General features: G+C 33.9%; 1 protein-coding gene across 1 annotated transcript; it reads right to left on the reverse strand.

Moving 5' to 3' along the window:
* Positions 1–486: 486 nt before the first annotated feature.
* LOC132736036 (THO complex subunit 4-like) lies at positions 487–20,667 on the reverse strand. Its single transcript, XM_060723082.1, has 9 exons — positions 20,613–20,667; positions 12,166–12,291; positions 11,078–11,229; positions 10,139–10,459; positions 7,101–7,357; positions 6,262–6,330; positions 4,219–4,300; positions 2,858–2,920; positions 487–1,803 (listed from the first exon to the last, which is right to left on the reverse strand). The coding sequence occupies exons 1-9, from the start codon at positions 20,641–20,643 to the stop codon at positions 1,702–1,704; spliced, it is 1,203 nt and encodes a 400-aa protein (XP_060579065.1). The 5' UTR covers positions 20,644–20,667; the 3' UTR covers positions 487–1,701.
* Between the last annotated feature and the right edge of the window lie 284 nt (positions 20,668–20,951).

Genomic DNA, 20,951 nt, shown 5'->3' on the forward strand with positions numbered 1-20,951 from the left:
AATTATTTATGATGTCTTGTAAGTTGTCAAAAGTACATGGTAGAAAATAAGGTGATTATAAATTATTTGATGACAAATTTTGCTCAAAACCTGCAAAGCAACATACATGTAAATGTATTGTACCGCGCCTAGACAAAACCAACATAATGCGTTTGCGACCAGCATGGATTCAGATCAGCTTGCGCATTAGCACAGTCTGATCAGGATCCATGCTGTTCGCTTAAAAACTCTATAACAAGTAGAGAAACTGATAGCGAACAGCATGGATCCTGATCAGACTGCGCAGGGATCCATGCTGGTCGCAAACACATTATGTTGGTTTTGTCATTGCGCGGCTCAATTATAAATTTCTAAGTTCATTTATTTCATAATCTATTAAGTTTGATTAATCTTTAAAATTTATTTGTTCATCTTATGACATGCCGCTAAAATACAAATATGCTGAAGAAAAACAAAATGGTTAATATAAATAAAAACTAAAAGACCTTTAAAGAAAAAACAATTTATTCTACATGTATACTAAAATGGATGATAGATAAATAAATCTACATGTAAACACAACATAATTGAATAAAACAAAAGAACATATTAATTCTTAACTTGATATGTTCATTAAACACTTATTCCATAACCTAGCTGGTTGTTTTGTGAAGTATTTTTATCCATGATAATAGTGTGAGGTGTGAAGATTCCACTTATTTCATATCTTTTTGCGCTTATATATTGAATATAGGATACTGATATAGCGGATATTGAATAAGTGTAGATTTAATACTAAATTTATTGAACGAGTTGAATAAAATCATATTGCTCATTCATTTAAAAGCAGATGTTCATAGTGAGTCAAAATTACAGTAAGTATTAATGAATGAAATAAATGACTCTACAATCAAATTTTAATCAACTTATCAACAAATTTCCCATGATTCTTGTCACTTGTATCTTTTAATACCCTAGAACTATTCTATGACTAATGTCTTGGGGCATAAGTCTTCCCAGCTAACATTCATGTGATTATAAAAACACAAACACATATATTAAGTCAAAATGATGATGAGAATGGGACTGAGCATTAAATGCTATATTAAGACTTACATGTTCATTCAAAATTTTAATTGAGCATTCACCCCGATAATTGCTCTAAATTTGAAAGCTTTCATCCTGGTCATGATAAAATGTTAAAAAACAAATGGCGAGAAACATGCCTCTTCCCTTCTAATTCAGAAACTTCCATCATAAAAACCAACCTTTTCCGCTTTCATATCACACGTTTTACCCTTTACCATCAATGAAACAATGCTAAAACATTTTCTAAGAGAACTATGTAATTTAAACAGTATTCCGGTCATTTAAAACCACGCCACTTGACAATAACACCTTATCACCCCCTTATAAAGCATTCTTAACAAGTAAGCAACTGTTCTGTGGGTCACAAATCTGATTTATTCCTCTCTGAAGTTTTTTTCTAATTACACAAAAAACATCTCCTGAAATTCTTTCCCAGATGAAGTTCTTTTATCTTCGAAGGTTGTACAATTTCATTGTAATTGGAACATTCTAGTCCAATTAAAAAAACCCACAATAAATCATAACTTCACTTTATAAAATCACTAATCACTTTCATTTATTATCACATGCTAAGTCCATGGTATTCTTTTACATAAATGGAAGCCTTTAAGTTGCTATGACACATGACTAAATTTAGAAGAAAACTTTGCGTCCCTGGGAGTCAGTCATAACACTTTCTGCTTTAGGTGATGTGGCGCTACTGGATGCGAATCTGTCACTTAGGGATGTTGATGTCTGAAAAAGTATAGACACGTGATTTCATGAGTAACTGCATGGGTAAAAGTTGGAAATTTTAAAAATCCTGAAAATCCTGAATTAAGCAGTTTTTTTCCTATAGTTTTACATAGGAAATAGAAGGCTTTCAGGAGACTGAAAAACCTGAATTTTAGGAATAATCCTGAAAACTTTTACCCATGTTAACATTTACCCTGCTGGAATCTTAACTGATAACCCATTGCTGCTAGTATAGAGCTAGTCCTACAGTCTGACCAAGCTTTATATTGTTAGCTGACTAACTTAAAATTCTTCATCTTGATTTCCCTAAAACTGATAATAAACAATTCTGAAAATGGAAGCTCGACAAGTCTATATAAGATATTTAATGTGTAAAGAGTAAATGTAACACTCTGTCTGTAGTAAATTTGACTATTTGTGGCTTTTAACTACATAGAAGATAGAAACAAATGGATATTATTAGTCATACAAGTTGCTGAATGGGTTTACGGTAGAATATAGCCCGAATGAGATAAACATGACCCAAAGTGCTTACAGAATTTGAGATTTTTTTTTACATTGTTATGAACATTTGTATACATTTTTGTTACATTTTACATCACATCAACACTTTTAAGGTAACATCCATGCAATACTGGTAGGGGAAACATCTCAGGTGTATCTCCATGCATTATTTCAGGCACGACTGGAACAAGAGTAGAACCACCAACGTTCCTAACCTAGTTGAATAGCTTCCTCATATGAAAGAATCCAAAGTCCCTGGGTAGATTCGAACTCACAGCAATGAATGACAAGTGGTTTGAAGCCAATGACCTTAACCACACGGTCATAGACGTCCTAACTGATAGTGAAGAATGATTCCAAGTAAGATTTTGAGAACCATACTGTTTCATACCAAATATTGTCACTTTACTGTTAGAAAGTAATATAATCTAACACCTAAAATATTCAAGGAACAGGAAATCATGTAACTATCAGTAATATTTTTTTGTTTAAAACTTACTTCACTATTGTCAAACATTTTATCCCTATAAGAAATATATGTAATACTTACTGAAGCCTGAGCAAACATAGATTTCTTGAAGTTGTATTTCGTAGACACTGCTGGTTTCAAGCTCTGAAAAACAGAAATCATATGTGATCTTCAATAGGCTGTTACTGAAATGACCTATTTGATACTAATAGAGCCAGGTCAGCCTGCACATACATGCAGTCTGACCATGTGCTAATCTGTTGGTGGCTCAATGTTTGTATTTTGATATCTAAATCCCATAAACTTCAAATGGATTGGATGAAAAGGAAGAATACACAGAAACCACATGTGAAATGGAATGTTCCATATTTAAACCAGGAGGGAAAATCTTTTTCACAAATTCAACTGGTTAATTATGGTTGATTCCAAGGTAATTTGCTTTCCCACTTAGTTCAAATGCTCAAAATGTTTCAATAACCTTCTGCAAGAATTATGACAATTATGACTAGATTACTAGAGGTCAATGATGATCCCATAATGCTATGTATTGTATCTATTGTGGGGTAAAATTTTTTTAATTTTACTTAAAATTGATATTGTGTGTGTGTTTACATAAGACCAACATCTATCTTGTAACTTTGGTTCATATTGATAAAGGAGAACTATCACTCATATCGGTAATTGTTTTTTTATGTTTGGTAGGTAGACATGGTAAACAAGGCTTTTTTTTCTTAAAAGAACCATATCTTATGAGCCCAACACTGGACCTTGCCAATTCAAGGACAGAATCTAGCTTTACTGGAAGGCACACAAACAAACATTATTTCATTCACATATAGGTATTTTAGTAAAACCATCAATCTTTTGTAACATATTAATAGATGACATGCCTTTTCACTTGAAAGAATTCCAAGACTCTGTAAGGATTTGAACCAACAACAGTTAGGGAAAGGTATTTCATATTCAGCCACCATAACTACAGAGTCAACCACCACAGTCCCAACTAAATATTGGAAGTGTCAAAATATATAAAGTAAATGGTAAACAGAAAACCTTTAAAGGCCCATTATGCCTCAGAAATTCTTTTTTTTTATTTCTCCAAAACTTTTAAATTTGGTGTACTTTTAAAGTATCAAAAAAGTTACTCATTAGTCAATTACCAGAATTTCATCTGTTGGTTACTGGCAATAAGTATAGTTATAGTAAATTAATATTGTGTATGGAAGTCAAAACACTACTTTGTTTACATTTTGCTACTTTTATAACAAATTGTTTCACATTTATTGCCACTTTCTTCAAGTAACAAACATCTAACATTCCCTAAAACCATTATATAATCATTTTTAATTCATTTTTGCTTTGACTAAAAAAGTAAATTTAATTTGTTTCTGTGGCATAATGTGCCTTAAAGATTCTTGAATTTGTTAAAGGAAAATGCATACCCGTATCTGAGCCTGCAGTTCTGGGTTCGAGTCTGATCTGTTAGGTACATTGTACCTTGGTAATTTGTTCCTTCTTTTTGGTCTGAAAAATAAACATAGAATGAAATAAAACTTGTGTAATGGTTATAAATTTAGTGATACTAACAGTTCCATCAAAGATTTGTGCTCTGACCGGATAAACTTTTTGACAAAGAATTGCGAACATAAGCTAGGAGGCATATTGTAATTACGATTCTGACTATACAGTTGATAAAAAAAACACATACAAGTTTAATTTATACACAATTTAGTCTTAAAAGAACTTTTATAGAGAACAAGACATTGGCATCTGAGGTTTCTAATAAAGTAAATGAAAATTGATGTACAAAAAGTACGTAAAAGCTTTTATATGCTTTTACATGCTTTCTGAAACAAATTTAAAATGCTTTTGGTATCAGGAAAATAATTACTGGTCCATTACAGTCATTACTGATCCATTAAAGTATTTACAGGGAAAACAGAAACTACAAGATTCACACCAAAAGCAATTAGTTCACAGTAATAGTGAACTTGTTTGAATTATACAACATTAGGTGAAAATTAAATCAAATATAGAGCTCTGACATTGAAATGGCAAATATAATAATCACAATACTTGTTAGATTTTTAGATAAATAGTGAAAACTATATAGTTTTTAATTATTCACAGTAAATAGGTAAATATTTTCGATTCTCAAGTTATTGGTTAAAAAAGCTTTCTGTGGACAAGGCTACTGTGAGCTTGACCTTTAACCTAATGACCTTGAAATCAACAAAGGCATCTAGTGATGACTAACCTCCATACATAATCTTAGGACATTAGGTGAAAGCATTCTCTAGTGATTGGAACATTCTGGCATTCTCTAGCGTTTAAAGCTTTCAGAGAAAACAGCTTATAATTAACTTCAATTTTTACAAAGGCTGTGATCCTGTGATCTTCTAGTCATAACCATTCTAAACTCCAGTCTTATGATTGTAGATCAAAGAGTTCTCTAGTTAATAGTCAAACAAGATTTCAGTCGTTTAAGCCATCATGACCTTGACTTTTGACTTATTGACTTTAAAATCAATGGGGGTCATCTACTGGTCACAACTAACCTCCACACAAAATCTTCGACTGCTGGCCTATGTGGTTCCTATCTATTGAGCTGACAAATCATTTAGGATCAAGACCACAGTGACCTTGACCTTACAAATAGGGGTAGTCTATGGACCATGAGCAATTTATGTCCCAACCAAGTCATATAATCCAAGGCTTATTCCTTCATAAGTTGTTGATTAGACAAGGAAGAGGTGTCATATAAACATACAGACATACAGACAGAGACTTTCACAGTGTGCTCCCACTTTTAAAATGAATGCAGAAAAAAATTTGGATATCACACCACACATTATTTATATAAAACCAAACTGGATGAACCACCACACCAGTGTATGTATTTTTGACAATCATGTCATTTTATAGCATTTTATAGTACAACGAAAAATCTGTTCAGCTTAGAAATAAAATCCCCCTTCCCATAATAAAAATTACAAATTCCTGTAAATTAATAAAAAACAAAAAAAAACATATACCAAATTAGATTGCATAAAGCAGTATTGCATGCAGACAGAAATTAAAACAATAATAAATGCAGACAGAATAAATGTTTCTATTTTTTTAAAATGCTAATAATTATGATAATTGTTAAGAAAGGACAAGGAGGTGTATTCTCTCTTTTTCCTCAGAAGAATAGCGTATCAAAGCACTCTCATAACTATTTGAAAACTACATAATTTAGATAGTTTGTTAAGTGTTCCTCTCACGCAAATGCTGGCATTTAAAATAACAAGTGTTTAATATCACTTTTACTATTAATAGACTATTCCCTTGAAGAAAAAGCCATTTTTAATTCTATTAATAAGTACTTGGTCCAGACCTACATCAAATGGTACGCAAAACACAGAAATATATTGTTGTCTAACAAATAAAATGATTTTTCTTTAACTAAATGCTAAGTATCAAAATAGAAGTATTGCACTTACGATACTGGCGGTGAATTTTGTACAGATATCGTCAATAATGAGGAGTCATTTGTCTTTGGTTGTCTCCATCTATAAATAATAACAAATGTTCATATACTAATAATAAAAAGTGGCGCGATAGCTCAGTTGGTTAGACCACTGACTATCACTCCTGAGGTCCTGGGTTCGATCCTGGGTAACACCCTTGGGATTTTTCAGAGACACTTTCAGTGTTTCCCACCTACCTAGAGGTGTACTGGTAAGAAATCCAGGTAATCCTTGCATGTATCAGTGCTATACACTGGGCATGTAAAAGAACCAAGGGGTCTATTCAATAAGAGCTAGGGACTGGTTCCTGGATTCCCTTGTATCTCATAGCTGTCTCTTTAATGTATACAATGTATACCTGCTTAGAGTAATCATAAACGATTTTAAAGCAGTATGATATAGATGTAGATGAAGCAAACAAGTAATGCATGTACTATATTTTCTAAGGTCACTAGTTAAGGCAGGTAACTCTGAAAATGTTTCTTGATATAAAGAGGCATGCTAGTCTCCCTTTTCAACACAGAAACATAGTTACATTTTGCTATCCAAAAATTTTGAATAGATCATGCTAAGTGTGTCAATTTGCTCTTTCAGGTATGGTTTTATAATCAGAACTTAAATAAATTTAAAAGAGAGATGTAAAAATTCAGAACTTTTAAATTCTCAGAAATGTATGCCATTCGGTATGATAATATATAAAAGGAATATCACATGTAAAAATTAAACACCATTTCAGCAAAACTAAAGCCAAAGGATGCATATCATAAAGGTGGTTAAAATTGTGTCAATCTAGAATTTTATTACTGCAATACCTTCTCCTTTGTCTGTTCCCTGAGGTTCCAATGCCACTTACTGAGACCAAACTACCACTAAATGTGCGGTTCAACCCTTGCTGACCTTGACCTCTACCTCTACCTCGTCCACGCCTCTGTGACTGTGACCCGACTGAGGTAAGGGACATATTGCTGTTGTATCTAGTTAGCCCCCCTCTCACAGCCCCTCCTCTACCTCTCCCACCTCTACCTCTCCCCCCACCTCGACCTAATTTATTCAAACTGTTGGTGGATGTCTGCAATAAGAAATATAACAAAACAATTATAAATAATCTGGATTTTTTCGTTGGGTACTAACGTGTGATAAAATATCAATTCTGTCACAGTTGCCTTTTTAGATTTTGCCTCTGAGGCCTCAAAAATAGCGCTCTCCCCCCCCCCCCCCCCCCCCCCCAAAAAAGAAGAAAAGAAGAATATCCTAAACTTACAATTTTGTTTTCGTGCGACTTACTTTCCAGAAATTGATTGTTTTACTTACTTAACACTTGAACATTTGCAGGCTACAGACCTTCGAACAAAATTTTATATGGACTTCTACAAGAAGAGAATGATGTCAATAAAATGATTGATTTGGTGTCTTAAGTGCAAAAAGAAAGCTTATTTTCATTTATTTTGGTACCAAATTATACCGCTTCGTGCGAATTACTATCGCTGCATGTGCAATTATCACAAAATTCAAACAATGTTCTCAAAAACCACAAAACGTAGGATAATGCACTTTGTATCGTCATTTGAAGAAAATTTCCGCGCATATGATATGCTAGGTTTTGTTTTGATTTAAAAAACGTTTGTCACCTTAATTTACCATAATAAGGAACTTACCGGGGCTCAGCAGTTGCCATTTGCTCGGGGGTATTACTATACAAAGTCAAGTGAACCCCGTGAAATATATATCAATAATTCAAGCCAACTTATTTATTAGATTAAATATATCAATATATCAAAATAACAGGTTTATTACATTTAACATATCAATATTTCAGGTAACTGGTTAACTGGTTTATAATATATATATAAATGTTTCACATTTACTGGTTTAGCAGATTTTTTATACCTATATTTCAGGTATACTGATTAGTGAGATTACAATTATGTATCAATATTTCAGGTTAACTGATTTATCTTTAGCACAACCTGCCATCTGGTTAGACACACCACATAATCAATCAATTTATGCTATTTCACTATTTTGTAGCTTAATCTATTTTGTTCTATTCATCATAATTGTAGTAATGTTTGAATATATAACAGTAAGAATATAGCAATCTGTTACCCATTGTTACCAGCTACAGCTGCTTAGATCTTGTAATAATTTGTAAATAATACCCCAACCTGATGTTACACTGGTATAGATTTAACCCTCGCCATTCTAGTAGCAACTGATTCTACCTATGACATCAGTGATCATAGTTTGTTCTGTTCACTATTTAGACAGTTTATATTTAGAAAATATTTCTTATAAAATGATGAGGTTTCTTCTCAATTGAACCAAACAAAAGTGCATAGCAAAATTGATTTTTGAAATATAAAAGTTATGATTATGTTAAAATCATCTTTCTAACTTTCTTTAAGCTTAATTTTGAAATTATCAACAACAAGAAAAGACAGCGATAAATACGATTGCCACAAGCAAATCTTTATTGTGAAGCATTTCTAAGAAAAATGTCTACAGTGCAAACAATTATGTCAAATAATTTCTGCAGCATATTTAGAAACTAGCCAGTAAAGTTCAATCAATACTAATTGAATGTCTGATAATAGAATGTTTTCACAAATATTTTAGGAAGTGCAAACTTCAGGAAGTTTTTTAATTAGGCTATTTCCCTTCAGAAATTTCTTCTAAAAGCATGACTGCTGAATATAATAAATGTCATTTAATTTTACCCTTAAAATTGTTTTCTTTGTGTAAAATATTTGTAAAGGTAAACACAGAAATTAAAACTTATTTGTTTTGTTTGGTTTTTAGCACTCACAACCACAATTTAGGTAAAATGGTGCCAAAACCAGAAGATGATTTTAAATAACCTCGGGTGTTACAATTTTAAAGCAACACCAGGGGTCAAAAACCATCTCACCTGCTGGAATAAGAGGTGCATGGATTCCAGTAACTCAAACCCATTTTGTCGTCTCTAACGAGGGCACAGGGATAAATGGGGGCTGCAATTCTGATGCTTCAACTGTTAAAGGCAACCCTTAACCCTCAAGCAGATAGAAATTGAAAGGGATAATTTGAAAACGGTTTGTATATTTTCATATTTCTTTTGGGAAAGATGTTATGCTATGATATGATAAGAATGTTTGTTGTTTGAAAATCTGTTTATATCTTGATAAAATCATACTTTAACAAAAGTATCTTAATCAAAATGATGGTATTTGTAAATTTCGATTTAAAGCACTGAGGAGGCACTATTAGACCTACTAAAATTAGCAGTTGAATATTCTTTAGGGATTTTTATATGAATACAAATTTCTCCATAATGCAATTGTTGGTTAATAGCAAAGGATATTCACCTTGCAATATTGTTTCAAAACAAACTACCTCATAAAGATTGAAGCCAAATTTAACTGTCTATTTCTAGAGACCAATAATTAATGGCTTTACTGTATATTGAGCAATAGCCAACCAATCGAAAACAATGTTACATAAAACATACAATGACATGTATAAATTAGATTCGGACAGCGTTTCGTTCTGTCAAAAATACAAGGATAGACTAAAAGGCATTTTACTTTAAGATTTTAAAATAATTCTTCAATAAAAGAAAACATAATAATTTATGTTATTGAAGGAATACCTGCATGTAATGAAATACATAAATGGAAGGCTGTAGCCTCAGTTTTAACATAAAAACACAGTCCTGGATTGATATTTCATTTCTTAAATTGGAAGTATGGCCAGGCAAAGAATTTGATGATTCTGACATTTTTTTCTTATTTTGAGCACAACTTTCCTAAAACTCATTCTAAAACCTTTGACAAGTCAAGAAATTTATGATTTTCAATCAGTTAATATATACCTGTAGCCCTCGTCTCTGGTTTATTAAAAGTCCTCGACTTTGTTTCTGTTCTCGCTGTCTTGCATTAAGACTCGCTAATGTCTGTTTGGCCTTCAAGAGACTCTTTATAGCTTGTTCTTTCCGCCTATTTAAGCTTATCAGTCCTGTACCTATACTTTGACCTTGACCTCTTATAGCACCTTGACCTCTGACCTGGCCCTGACCTCTGACCTGGCCCTGACCTCTTCTTAGACCCCGGCCCCTAAGACCACCTCTTCCTCTAAGCCTTCCCCGAATTCCACCCCTACCTCTCATTTGTTGTGTGCCAACAGTTTCACTATTCTGCAAGGAAAGAAAAATCGTTAAAAATCTGAACAATATTTTAATAGAACAAATTCTTTTCTGGCAGATAAGTTCTTAATGAAGTGTAAACTGATAATGAAAATTTCTTAATAATGTAAATCATAGCTTTTATTGCATTTATTGCAAACAGTAAACTTGAATTAACTAAGATGCAGGCAGGGATTTGAATATCCACAGTACCATAAATCTTCTGCAAGTGAGCTTGAATAGCTCAATCACACAACCAAACTGACCAATAACAGGCATTGATTAACTTATAACCATAAGGGCCAAGTGATTAAACAACAACACCAATAAAGGTCATCATAGCAGGTAAAGCTGCAGTACTTGGCAACTGTAACATTCTAGTGATTCTACCTAGGAATTTCTATCTTTTATTCAAAATAAAATATATCACAGGCAGTATAGATTGTAGGTATTCTAATTCAGTTGCTCAGAGCTCCAATTCAAACATGATTGTACTTAATGTATTTATGGCACTAAACAAATTCCTTTTACTGAATTGGTAGCTTTCTTTTGGACTGTTCCAAAGTCAAAGCAGAGCAAAACCATTACAAGTTAAGGGTACAGTATATCCCCTAAAAAAGAAATCTTTACCAGTCTATCTAATGGATTGGTCCCTGTTTTCTTTACTTGATTATATCTGTTCCTTCCCCTTACAGCTGTGATAGCTCCTCCCCTTCTTATCCCTCTGTTAGCTCCGCCCCTTCTCTGACCTCGCAACGATCGATTGGTTATAATTAGTGTACCTTAGAAATAAAATGTATGTATGCAACAAATACACAAAAAAAATGCACAATGAATTTGGGCTGAAAAATTACTATTTACAAAAGAATTTTAAGCTCTCATAAGAATTGGTAAAACTTAATAAATTCTTAGTTCAAACTTGATCCCAAGCATAAGTGACAGACTCAAGGGTAGACTCATGCCCGTCAAACAAAAGTTAACCCTCTGTTTGCTACATTGTAGCAGCCACTGTAGCTGAAAGATCTTATGCCACTAATATACAAATGTAGTGTCTAACCTGATGGGTACATCTTATCCCAAAAATATGGTAAACAAGATCAACAAGGAAAAGTGGTGTTCAATGAACGCAACCCCAACATAACCAAGCAACAAGGACCAGTGGCCATAACCATTTACAAAAGAATTGTAAGCTCTCAATAGATTTGATTTAATAATTTCTTAGTTCACACTTGATCCAGAGTGAAATGGTAGCCCAAAGGTATATTTATGCCTAAAAACCTGGAAATAAATTCATAAACCAACCAGCTACATGTGATGTGTTGTTCCCACTTTTACTTTATAACTATTATACAGCTTGGGTTCAATTTCATTTATCTAGGAACAAATTAAACCTTACCAAGATAAATATCTAAAATTGACTTCTCTACCTTTCAATCTGGAATCATATACTGACTGAATAGTGCAGACGAAGATCAGACCATCTAAATGTGCCATCTAATCTACACTGGTCACATGGGTAGAACCAGCCAGCACGGCAAACTGTAGTTCATCATACAATTTCAGTAGGTCAAGGTTAAATGACACAAAGAAAGTCGTGCAATACTGTTCAAGTAAAAAATATATATATGTATAAAACTTTAATGTCCAAAGTCTATCCTAGCTAGGAATATAATAAAGTGTATTTTGTTGTCCTGTTTTTAAAAAATAGTCATCCCTACCTCTTATGTTACCGCCACCTCTGCCACGTACTGGTCGGCCATCACCACGGCCACGCCCTTGACCCCTCCCTCTACCACGCCCTCTGTTCCCTTTCTGTTCTTTTTTATTTAATTTGATAATTTCATCTGAAATAATAAGAATCAAATTTAATGAGTTATTGAATAATTTCAAAAAATACATAACAAGAGCACCGCTAGGCGGAGCATTATATGGCGGAGCATTATATGCCCGAAAGTGATTTTTTTTTTAGTAAAGATGAAGAATTTGTAAGACATGGGAATTTAATAAAGTATTAACTCCTTCACAAAACAATCATCCTTTGACGTTTCAATATCGTGGTCCAAAAGGAACTTAAGTTATGCCCCGGAAACTATTTTCATTTCTAAGGTAATAGTGACCTTGACCTTTGACCTTGTGACCCCAAAATCAATACGGGTCTTCTACCAAATATGGACAATCATACTATGAAGTTTAAACACAGTGGGCCAAATCAAACTTAAGTTATGTTCCAACAACTGTTTTCAGTTTTAAGGTCATAGTGACCTTGACTTTTGACCTTGTGACCCCAAAATCAATAGGAGTCTTCTACCTAATATGGACAATCATCCTATGAAGTTTGAATACTGTGGGCCAAATTGAACTTAAGTTATGCTAAAGAAACTGTTTTCAATTTCTAAGTAATAGTGACCTTGACTTTTGACCTTGTGACCCCAAAATCAATAGGGGTCTTCAACCCAATATGGACAATCATCCTATGAAGTTTGAACACTGTGGGCCAAATGGAACTTAAATTATGCTCCGGAAACTGTTTTCAGTTTTAAGGTCATAGTGACCTTGACCTTTGACCTTGTGACCCCAAAATCAATAGGGGTCTTCTACCCAATATGGACAATCATCCTATGACGTTTGAACACTGTGGGCCAAATGGAATTTAAGTTATGCTCCGGAAACTGTTTTCAGTTTTAAGGTCATAGTGACCTTGACCTTTGACCTTGTGACCCCAAAATCAATAGGGGTCTTCTACCCAATATGGACAATCATCCTATGAAGTTTGAACACTGTGGGCCAAATGGAACTTAAGTTATGCTCCGAAAACTGTTTTCAGTTTTAAGGTCATAGTGACCTTGACCTTTGACATTGTGACCCCAAAATCAATAGGGGTCTTCTACCCAATATGGACAATCATCCTATGAAGTTTGAACACTGTGGGCCAAATGGAACTTAAGTTATGCTGCGGAAACCAAATTGCTAACGAACGGACGTACGGACGGACGGACAGACGGACGCCAGGGGGTATATGAAATTCTTTCGGGCATGTAATAAATGACGTAATGTACTATTGAAAGTACATTTTAAGTATGCTTTGTCCACACTTTACTAAAGTAACATCGAGAAAATAAAAGTATACAATGATTCATAAGATTACAATTTTTTACATTATTAAAAAAACAACAACTGAACATCTATTTTAGAAGTTCTGCTTCTGGTAATTAGCACTCTGACAGTAAACAATGATTTGATAGTCTTTGACAGCTGATAATGTAGTGCACTTAATTGTAAGTAAGAAATCTAGACAAGATAATGTAGGACACACATTTCAGACAATTTCCTCTCAGACTAACAGACAACTTGGTTTAATTGGACATATTACTTTAAAGGGACTCCACTAAGAGGTCCCAAAAACCTAAAACACATAAAATTTGAATTTCTTACATAAATCAACCTGGGCACTTGAAACAGAAAAATATGCCAAAGATCATCGAGAAATATACTTAGAAATAAATTGGCAATTGCATCTTGGGTGCTATTCTTATCCCATATATCTTATAAAGTGAAAAGAGTTGTAACGCTTTTTAAATTTGGGTCATTTTTCACGATTGAAATAATTATTAGGGAAAAAACAGTGAGTGAATGATCTGAAATTTTGTACAATAGATACTGAATTAGACCCACACTAAACGGAACAGTAATCTCAAAAAATTTATTTCCAGTCCCGTCATATAAAAAAACAACTCAGTGGAGTCCCTTTAACACAAACAGAAAACTATATGATTCACTAATTGGCTATCTTTATTCCATTAACTACAGACTTAGGCAGTTCTGAACAAGATGACTATGAAGTACCATTATAAATATTGAGAAGGAAACTTTATAGACAGGATCAGTCTACTTGACCTTTTGACCAGACACAAAACGTAGCATATATTTCTTTAACAGTATAGAGATGAATCAGTGCAGTTATGTTTTTTTTGGGGGTTTTTTGAGGCCCAAACTAGGTAACCCTGTTTATTTCCCTGTAAAATGTATAAGGCTGTCGGGGTCATACCTTACATAATTTGTATGTTTATACAAATGGTTATTTCTTAGTATTTTCTTTTTAGTATCTTAAATCTCAGTTTAGATCTTTGACACTTTTAATGATTACTCATTAAGTCAAATCTGAAATTTTCCTGCATTTTCCAGATTGTTATTTTCTTCATTTTCTTTTGATATTGTTTCACATTTTGCACTTCTACAAATATAGTTTAGATATATTTTCCTTAAAAGTATACATAACAAGAGCTGTCCGTAAGACAGCGCGCTCGACTTTTTTATTGCTTGCCAATAAAAAAAGTTTTTGCAGTAAAAGGCAATACAAGAATCTCTGTATTTTTAAAGTGAACAATGGCCATGAGCATTAAGATATTTAGTGAAGAATTATTTTACTGAATTGTGTGATACCCTTGAACACTGCAGGTTCAGTGGATAGGAATGAATTTTTTTAGATTTTTTAAGTTTTTTAGTGCTTGCCTATAATACAAAACATTGACAGTTAAGGGCCATAATTCAAATAAAATCTTTGACAGAATTACCTTCTCCTGGACATGTTTGGGAATCATGATTGTTAACAAGTATTCCAACTTTCAAATTAATATCTCAAACAGTTCAGTCAAAAAGTGGACTGGTACTAAAAACTTAACCAAGATTCTAAGTCGATAAAAGGCCTTAATTTTTAAAACAAATCCTTGACAGAGTTACCTTCTCTTGCGTACAGATGGGGGTAATGATGTGAAATAGCATTAAAAGTTTCAAAGCAATATCTCAAAGGGTTAAGGCAATAAGTGGATTTTACCCATATTCAATGTATTTTCTAAGTCAAAAAGGGGCATAATTCTGTCAAAAACCTTGACAGAGTTATGTCCTCTTGTCTGTTGATGAAGGTCGTGATGGTAAACAAGTATGGTCAGTTTCAAAGCAATACCTCCAATGGTTTTGAAATAAAGTGAGGTGGTACAAAAAACTTAACCAAGCTCAATACACTTTCTAAGTCAAAAAAGGGCCATAATTCTGTCAAAAACCTTGACAGAGTTATGTACTCTTGTCTGTAGATGGAGGTTATGATGGTGAACAAGTATGGTAAGTTTCAAAGCCATACTTGTAATACTTCTGAAATAAAGTGGGGTGGTACGAAAAACTTAACCAAGGTGTGACGCCAACGCCGACGCCGGGGCGAGTAGGATAGCTCCCCTTTTCATAGAAAAGTCGAGCTAAAAATTGATTATCTTGTCAAATTTTCACACTGTGTTCCACCACAAACCATAAAACTGAATGTGATTGTGTTATTTTCAGGTGGTCTTTCTAATATTGGCCAATACACAAACATTATTACAAAGCAGTGCCTACATACTTTGTAAAATTGATGATTAATCTGGTTATATTTTGCCATAAAATGTTTGATATCCTTTTATTGTTTAGAAATTAGAGACAGAAAATTTGCAAATTTAATTTTCATAGAATGCTCCCACTCCTGTTTTCTTCTGCAGCATTGTCTTTCCCCTTTAAAATCATGCAGTTTACCAGAAAATTCTATTTACATTAAATTTATCTTCCAACTTTGCAAATTACTGTGTTAGTCTCCCATAATTTAGACATGGAAGTTGGCCTTGAACTACCTTGGGAAAAACTCTGACTGCGGATTTGAAAGCACATTAAAACATACAGTTTGTTTTTTCCCTCCCTTTGAATGTTTCCCATATTGCCCAAAAGGAACTGGCAAATGAAACATGATCTGTGACTCTATACCATGTGGTCTTTATATTATACCTTCAGCTTTTAAGTCATAATTAATGTCATGTAACAGAATGGCGGATGCTGATTCCAGGATTCTGGCAGGTGGTGCTCCCGAGGAGAAAGCTGGTTGACAATGCACTGGCCTGGCCAGGCCGTCGGCTTCTGGAGTAGTTGCCAATCTTTGAGAGGTTATGGTCACAATGTTGGAAGGAAGGGCCTCCCTGGCAATTTGAAATTCAAGCGTAAAAAGGTGCATTTTGGGGGCACTTTTGATATGTTCTGTCCGGTAAAGACATTCAAATATTTTTCATAATAAACTTAACAAGAGGGCCATGATGGCCCTGAGGTCGCTCACCTGTATATAGGCCCCCCACCCCCGGGCCAATTTTTACCCAAGGGCTTTTATTTGTTTATTTGAACAGACTTGGTAGACACCCATAAGAAGATGTTTCATGCTAAACATCTAAGTTCTAGCTCATTGGCTTTTTTAAAAGAAGATTTTTAAAGTTTTTACTATACACATCTAGTTTAAAACAATGTCACCCCTGGGGCAGGGCCAGTTTTGACCCCCGGGCGTTTATTTTAACAAACTTTGTAGATATTTACTTAAAGATGTTTCATGCTTAATATCTAAACTCTAGCTATTTGGGTTTTTCCAAAGAAGATTTTTAAGTTTTTGCTATACACATATAGGGAAAATCAATGACCCCCCCCCCCCCCGGGCGGGGCCAGTTTTGACCCCAGGGCTTTTATTTGAACAAACTTGGTAGACACCCATTACAACATGTTTCATGCTAAATATCCTAGCTCTAGCTCTTTGAGTTCTTTAAAAGAAGATTTTTTTAAGTTTTTACTATATGCATAAAGGGGAAAATCAATGACCCCCTGGGGCGGGGCCAGTTTTGACCCCAGAGCTTTTATTTGAACAAACTTGGTAGACACTCATTAGAAGATGTTTCATGCTAAATATCTCAGCTCTAGCTCTTTGGGTTCTTTAAAAGAAGATTTTTTAAGTTTTTACTATATGCATATAGGGAAAATCTATGACCCCCTGGGGCAGGGTCAATTTTGACCCCAGGGCTTTTATTTGAACAAACTTGGTAGACATTCACTAGAAGATGTTTCATGCCAAATATCTAAGCTCTAGCTCTTATGGTTCTTTAAAAGAAGATTTTTTAAGTTTTTACTATATGCATATAGGGAAAATCTATGACCCCCGGGGCTGGGCCAATTTTGACCCCAGGGCTTTAATTTGAACAAACTTGGTAGACACTCACTAGAAGATGTTTCATGCTTAATATCTTAGCTCTAGCTCTTTGGGTTCTTTAAAAGAAGATTTTTTAAGTTTTTACTATATGCATATAGGGAAAATCAATGACCCCCTGGGTCGGGGCCAATTTTGACCCCAGGGCTTTTATTTGAACAAACTTGGTAGACATTCACTAGATGATGTTTCATGCCAAATATCTAAGCTCTAGCTCTTACGGTTCTTTAAAAGAAGATTTTTTAAGTTTTTACTATATGCATATAGGGAAAATCAATGACCCCCTGGGGCGGGGCCAATTTTGACCCCAGGGCTTTTATTTGAACAAACTTGGTAGACACTCACTAGAAGATGTTTCATGCCAAATATCTAAGCTCTAGCTCTTATGGTTTTTTAAAAGAAGATATTTAAAGTTTTTTCTTTTGGTTGCCATGGCAACCAGAGTTCTGCATGGAATTAAATTCTTTTGAACAATTTTTAAAGGTGACCACCAAAGGAACATTCCTGTGAAGTTTGGATGAAATTGGCTCAGTGGTTTATGAGGAGATGTCATTTAAAGCAAAAGTTTACGGACGGACGGACGGACGGACGCCGGACGAAAAGCGATCACAAAAGCTCACCCTGTCACTTTGTGACAGGTGAGCTAAAAATAACTGCCATTAAACATGATAAGTATTATATTCAGGATGTGCGATGGAATCATGGATGCACCTCCCACTCCCTTTGAATCCATGCCAGATGAGTTTTAACCATAATATAAACAGACCATTTAAACCATTTGTAGAGAAAGACAAGAACCAATGTGACTGTATTAAACTTATCTGAATAAAGTACATATATATGCAGAAAGCATACATCTTATAGATGATTAGGCTCAGGTTTTAATTTCGTAAAACAAAATGCATTATGGGAGTTAAAATGTAACAAATTATCAATTATACCAGTCTGGTGACATTTGATAATTCCTGAAAACAGCTATAAATCTGACAGCAAATGACAACGTGTTAAAGACAAAAAGAATCTTAATAGTGGACAAAATTCAAGGCTTCTATGAATAACCTTTACCATGAAACAATTTTGTTACATCAATAACAACCTACATGTGCTGGTGAGATCAAGATGCTGTTCTAAGTTAGTAAGTACAATCAGAATGTAGATATATTTGGGACACTTCAATCAATATTTTTGAACACAGAACGTTAGATTTATGAAATAATGCCTCAAAGTTTATCAGTGGGTTCACATTTCATAAAATTTGCCGCCATTGCTGCCCTAATTATCATGTGACTAGCGAGAATTTAGGTTCGGAAACCTTTGCATGACATTAATTTTGGTGACCCGTGACCTAAATGCTTTTTTTAATTGAAAACATGACTTTGCAATTATAAAATATGAATAACGGTGTATTTATTCAATAACAGACATTGTACCAAAACATGTTGGATTTATAATACGGGGAAGTCAAAGTCCGGACCTGCTTTGCGTCCGATAACGGAACACATCTCAACTTTTCGGATCAATAATAATCGTCAAGTCTTCCGAGTGAAAACGGAAGCAGTGCAAGTAATACCGAATGACACCTTTAAAACGGAAAAAATGAAAGGAATTTTTTTTACAACTTCCCATTCATAGGCTTTGCCTAATTTCATATTAATAAACATCGAGTGTACCGAGTGAAAACGGAAGCGGTGCATGAAATACCAAATGACACCTTTAAAACGGAAAAAAAATGAAAGGAATTTCTAACGACTTCCCCGTTCATAGGTTTTGCCTAATTTCATATTAGGTATTTATGTATGGCACACAAACTGCAAAAATTCTGGTAGCTATTGCAAATAGGGTTGACCCATAACTTTACTGTTGCACAACGTCAAAATAAAAGCGACATATAAAGTTATAGTCCAATATATTAGACGTTACAGGCTTGTTATAGTTTTTGTCGGTCAAGCCTGACGTCTAATAGTTATTGCTCAAAAACGCATAGCATCATAAAAAATTCCAAAAATGTCTATTGTCCTGCCTTGCAAGCTTTATTCAAAAGATTATCATATTTTCTTTCAATTTCATGCTCAATCATACACAAAAACTGTCAAACGATGTACTTATCAATTTGAAATAAAATATAAACATCAATCTGTTTTTGTCTATCAGCCATACTGGTTAAACAAGGTGCTTTACAGATTGATTCCAAATTTTTGAACGGAAAAATATATTCAAACACACTGACGGTGCATGGGCAATTATTTCGTTAAAAAAATATTCCGTTAGATTGTTCTGACTCAGTTAAACGCTTGCATTTGAATTAGCCAATCAGATTTTCGCGCACTTTACGGCCGCCATTTGTTTATCGGCTGTAAAAGGAATTGAAATACATGAGAGGATTTAATCATGATTTTTCGGATGTGACAGTTTAATTATTTTGACAAAAGGTATTTATTTTTTAGTTTTGTTCATAAATAGGTCAAAAAAATATGTAAATACTCGCTGTCTTCATTGTTTTTCGTTCCGCCCGATTTTCTGGCGGAACATGCTATGGGTTTTTGAGCAATTTCGATATGACGTTGCTTTGCCCAGAAGCAAAAATATCTCAAAGCGACGTCATATTTATAGGACTAATAAAGTTATGGACGCCAGAACTAGTGTTCAGTGTGTAAAGAAACACATTTTCTGATTACATTGGAATGGGCAAAGACGCGGTACCTGCGGGAGTACTATAGTAATTAGTATAGAAGCCTAAGAAGGTGATCAACGCTAGAAGAGATAATTTGCAAACCATTGTAACACACTAAGTATAAACAATTCTGAAATTTTTTGGATAGTCCATATATTTACAGACTCTTTGAAAGTTAGAAATCTGAAACTACCACAGAACGTCTGAACAGACAAGTGCATGCACATCTCCGTGTAGAAACTTTATGAAAAGTGAAAGTTGCGTCGCATCGTTGTGAAACGTCACTTCTTTGGCTATATCCTGGAGTTAGACCCGGGTGTATAAACCAGTGAGTATATATAAGTCATCCCGTTTTTCTAGTGTTATTATATTATATTAGCAAGTTTACTGCCTGAAATAATAAGGGGTCTAAACCAAGAGATTGCCATCAAACTGCAAACGTTCAAATAAAACACACATACCCAAACTCAAATCGATTTTATCCACTTCCATTATATTGTGACGGGGAATTGAAATTTAAAACGTTGTAAAAAAAACAAGTAAAATATTATTTGTCTCAATATCTAACAGCTCAATTGCAGTACATACAATTCTAACTTGAAATATAAGTTTGTTGACTCAAATCATTAAATCCTTTGCGTAACCATATTTGAATGCGTTATCACTTTCAATGTTGGAAATTTCATGGATTATTCTTATGTGAATTTAAAAAGAATTTTATAAAATATAATATTCAAATTTAGTTTGTGCATTACATTTTATACTACTTTACGGCATAAAAAATAACTGCGGACCAAAAC

Source organism: Ruditapes philippinarum, unplaced genomic scaffold, assembly GCF_026571515.1.
Source record: "Ruditapes philippinarum isolate M1 unplaced genomic scaffold, ASM2657151v2 ctg2221_1_1_1_1, whole genome shotgun sequence".
NCBI classification, from domain to species: Eukaryota; Metazoa; Mollusca; class Bivalvia; order Venerida; family Veneridae; genus Ruditapes; species Ruditapes philippinarum.

Coding starts and splice junctions, on each gene's coding strand:
- LOC132736036 (XM_060723082.1), bottom strand. CDS start 20,643: ATGGAAGTGGATAAAATCGATTTGAGTTTGG. Junction 12,292..20,612: donor TAAAATCGATTTGAGTTTGG/GTATGTGTGTTT, acceptor TTATTATTTCAG/ATGAAATTATCAAATTAAAT. Junction 7,358..10,138: donor ACCAGAGACGAGGGCTACAG/GTATATATTAAC, acceptor TTCTTATTGCAG/ACATCCACCAACAGTTTGAA.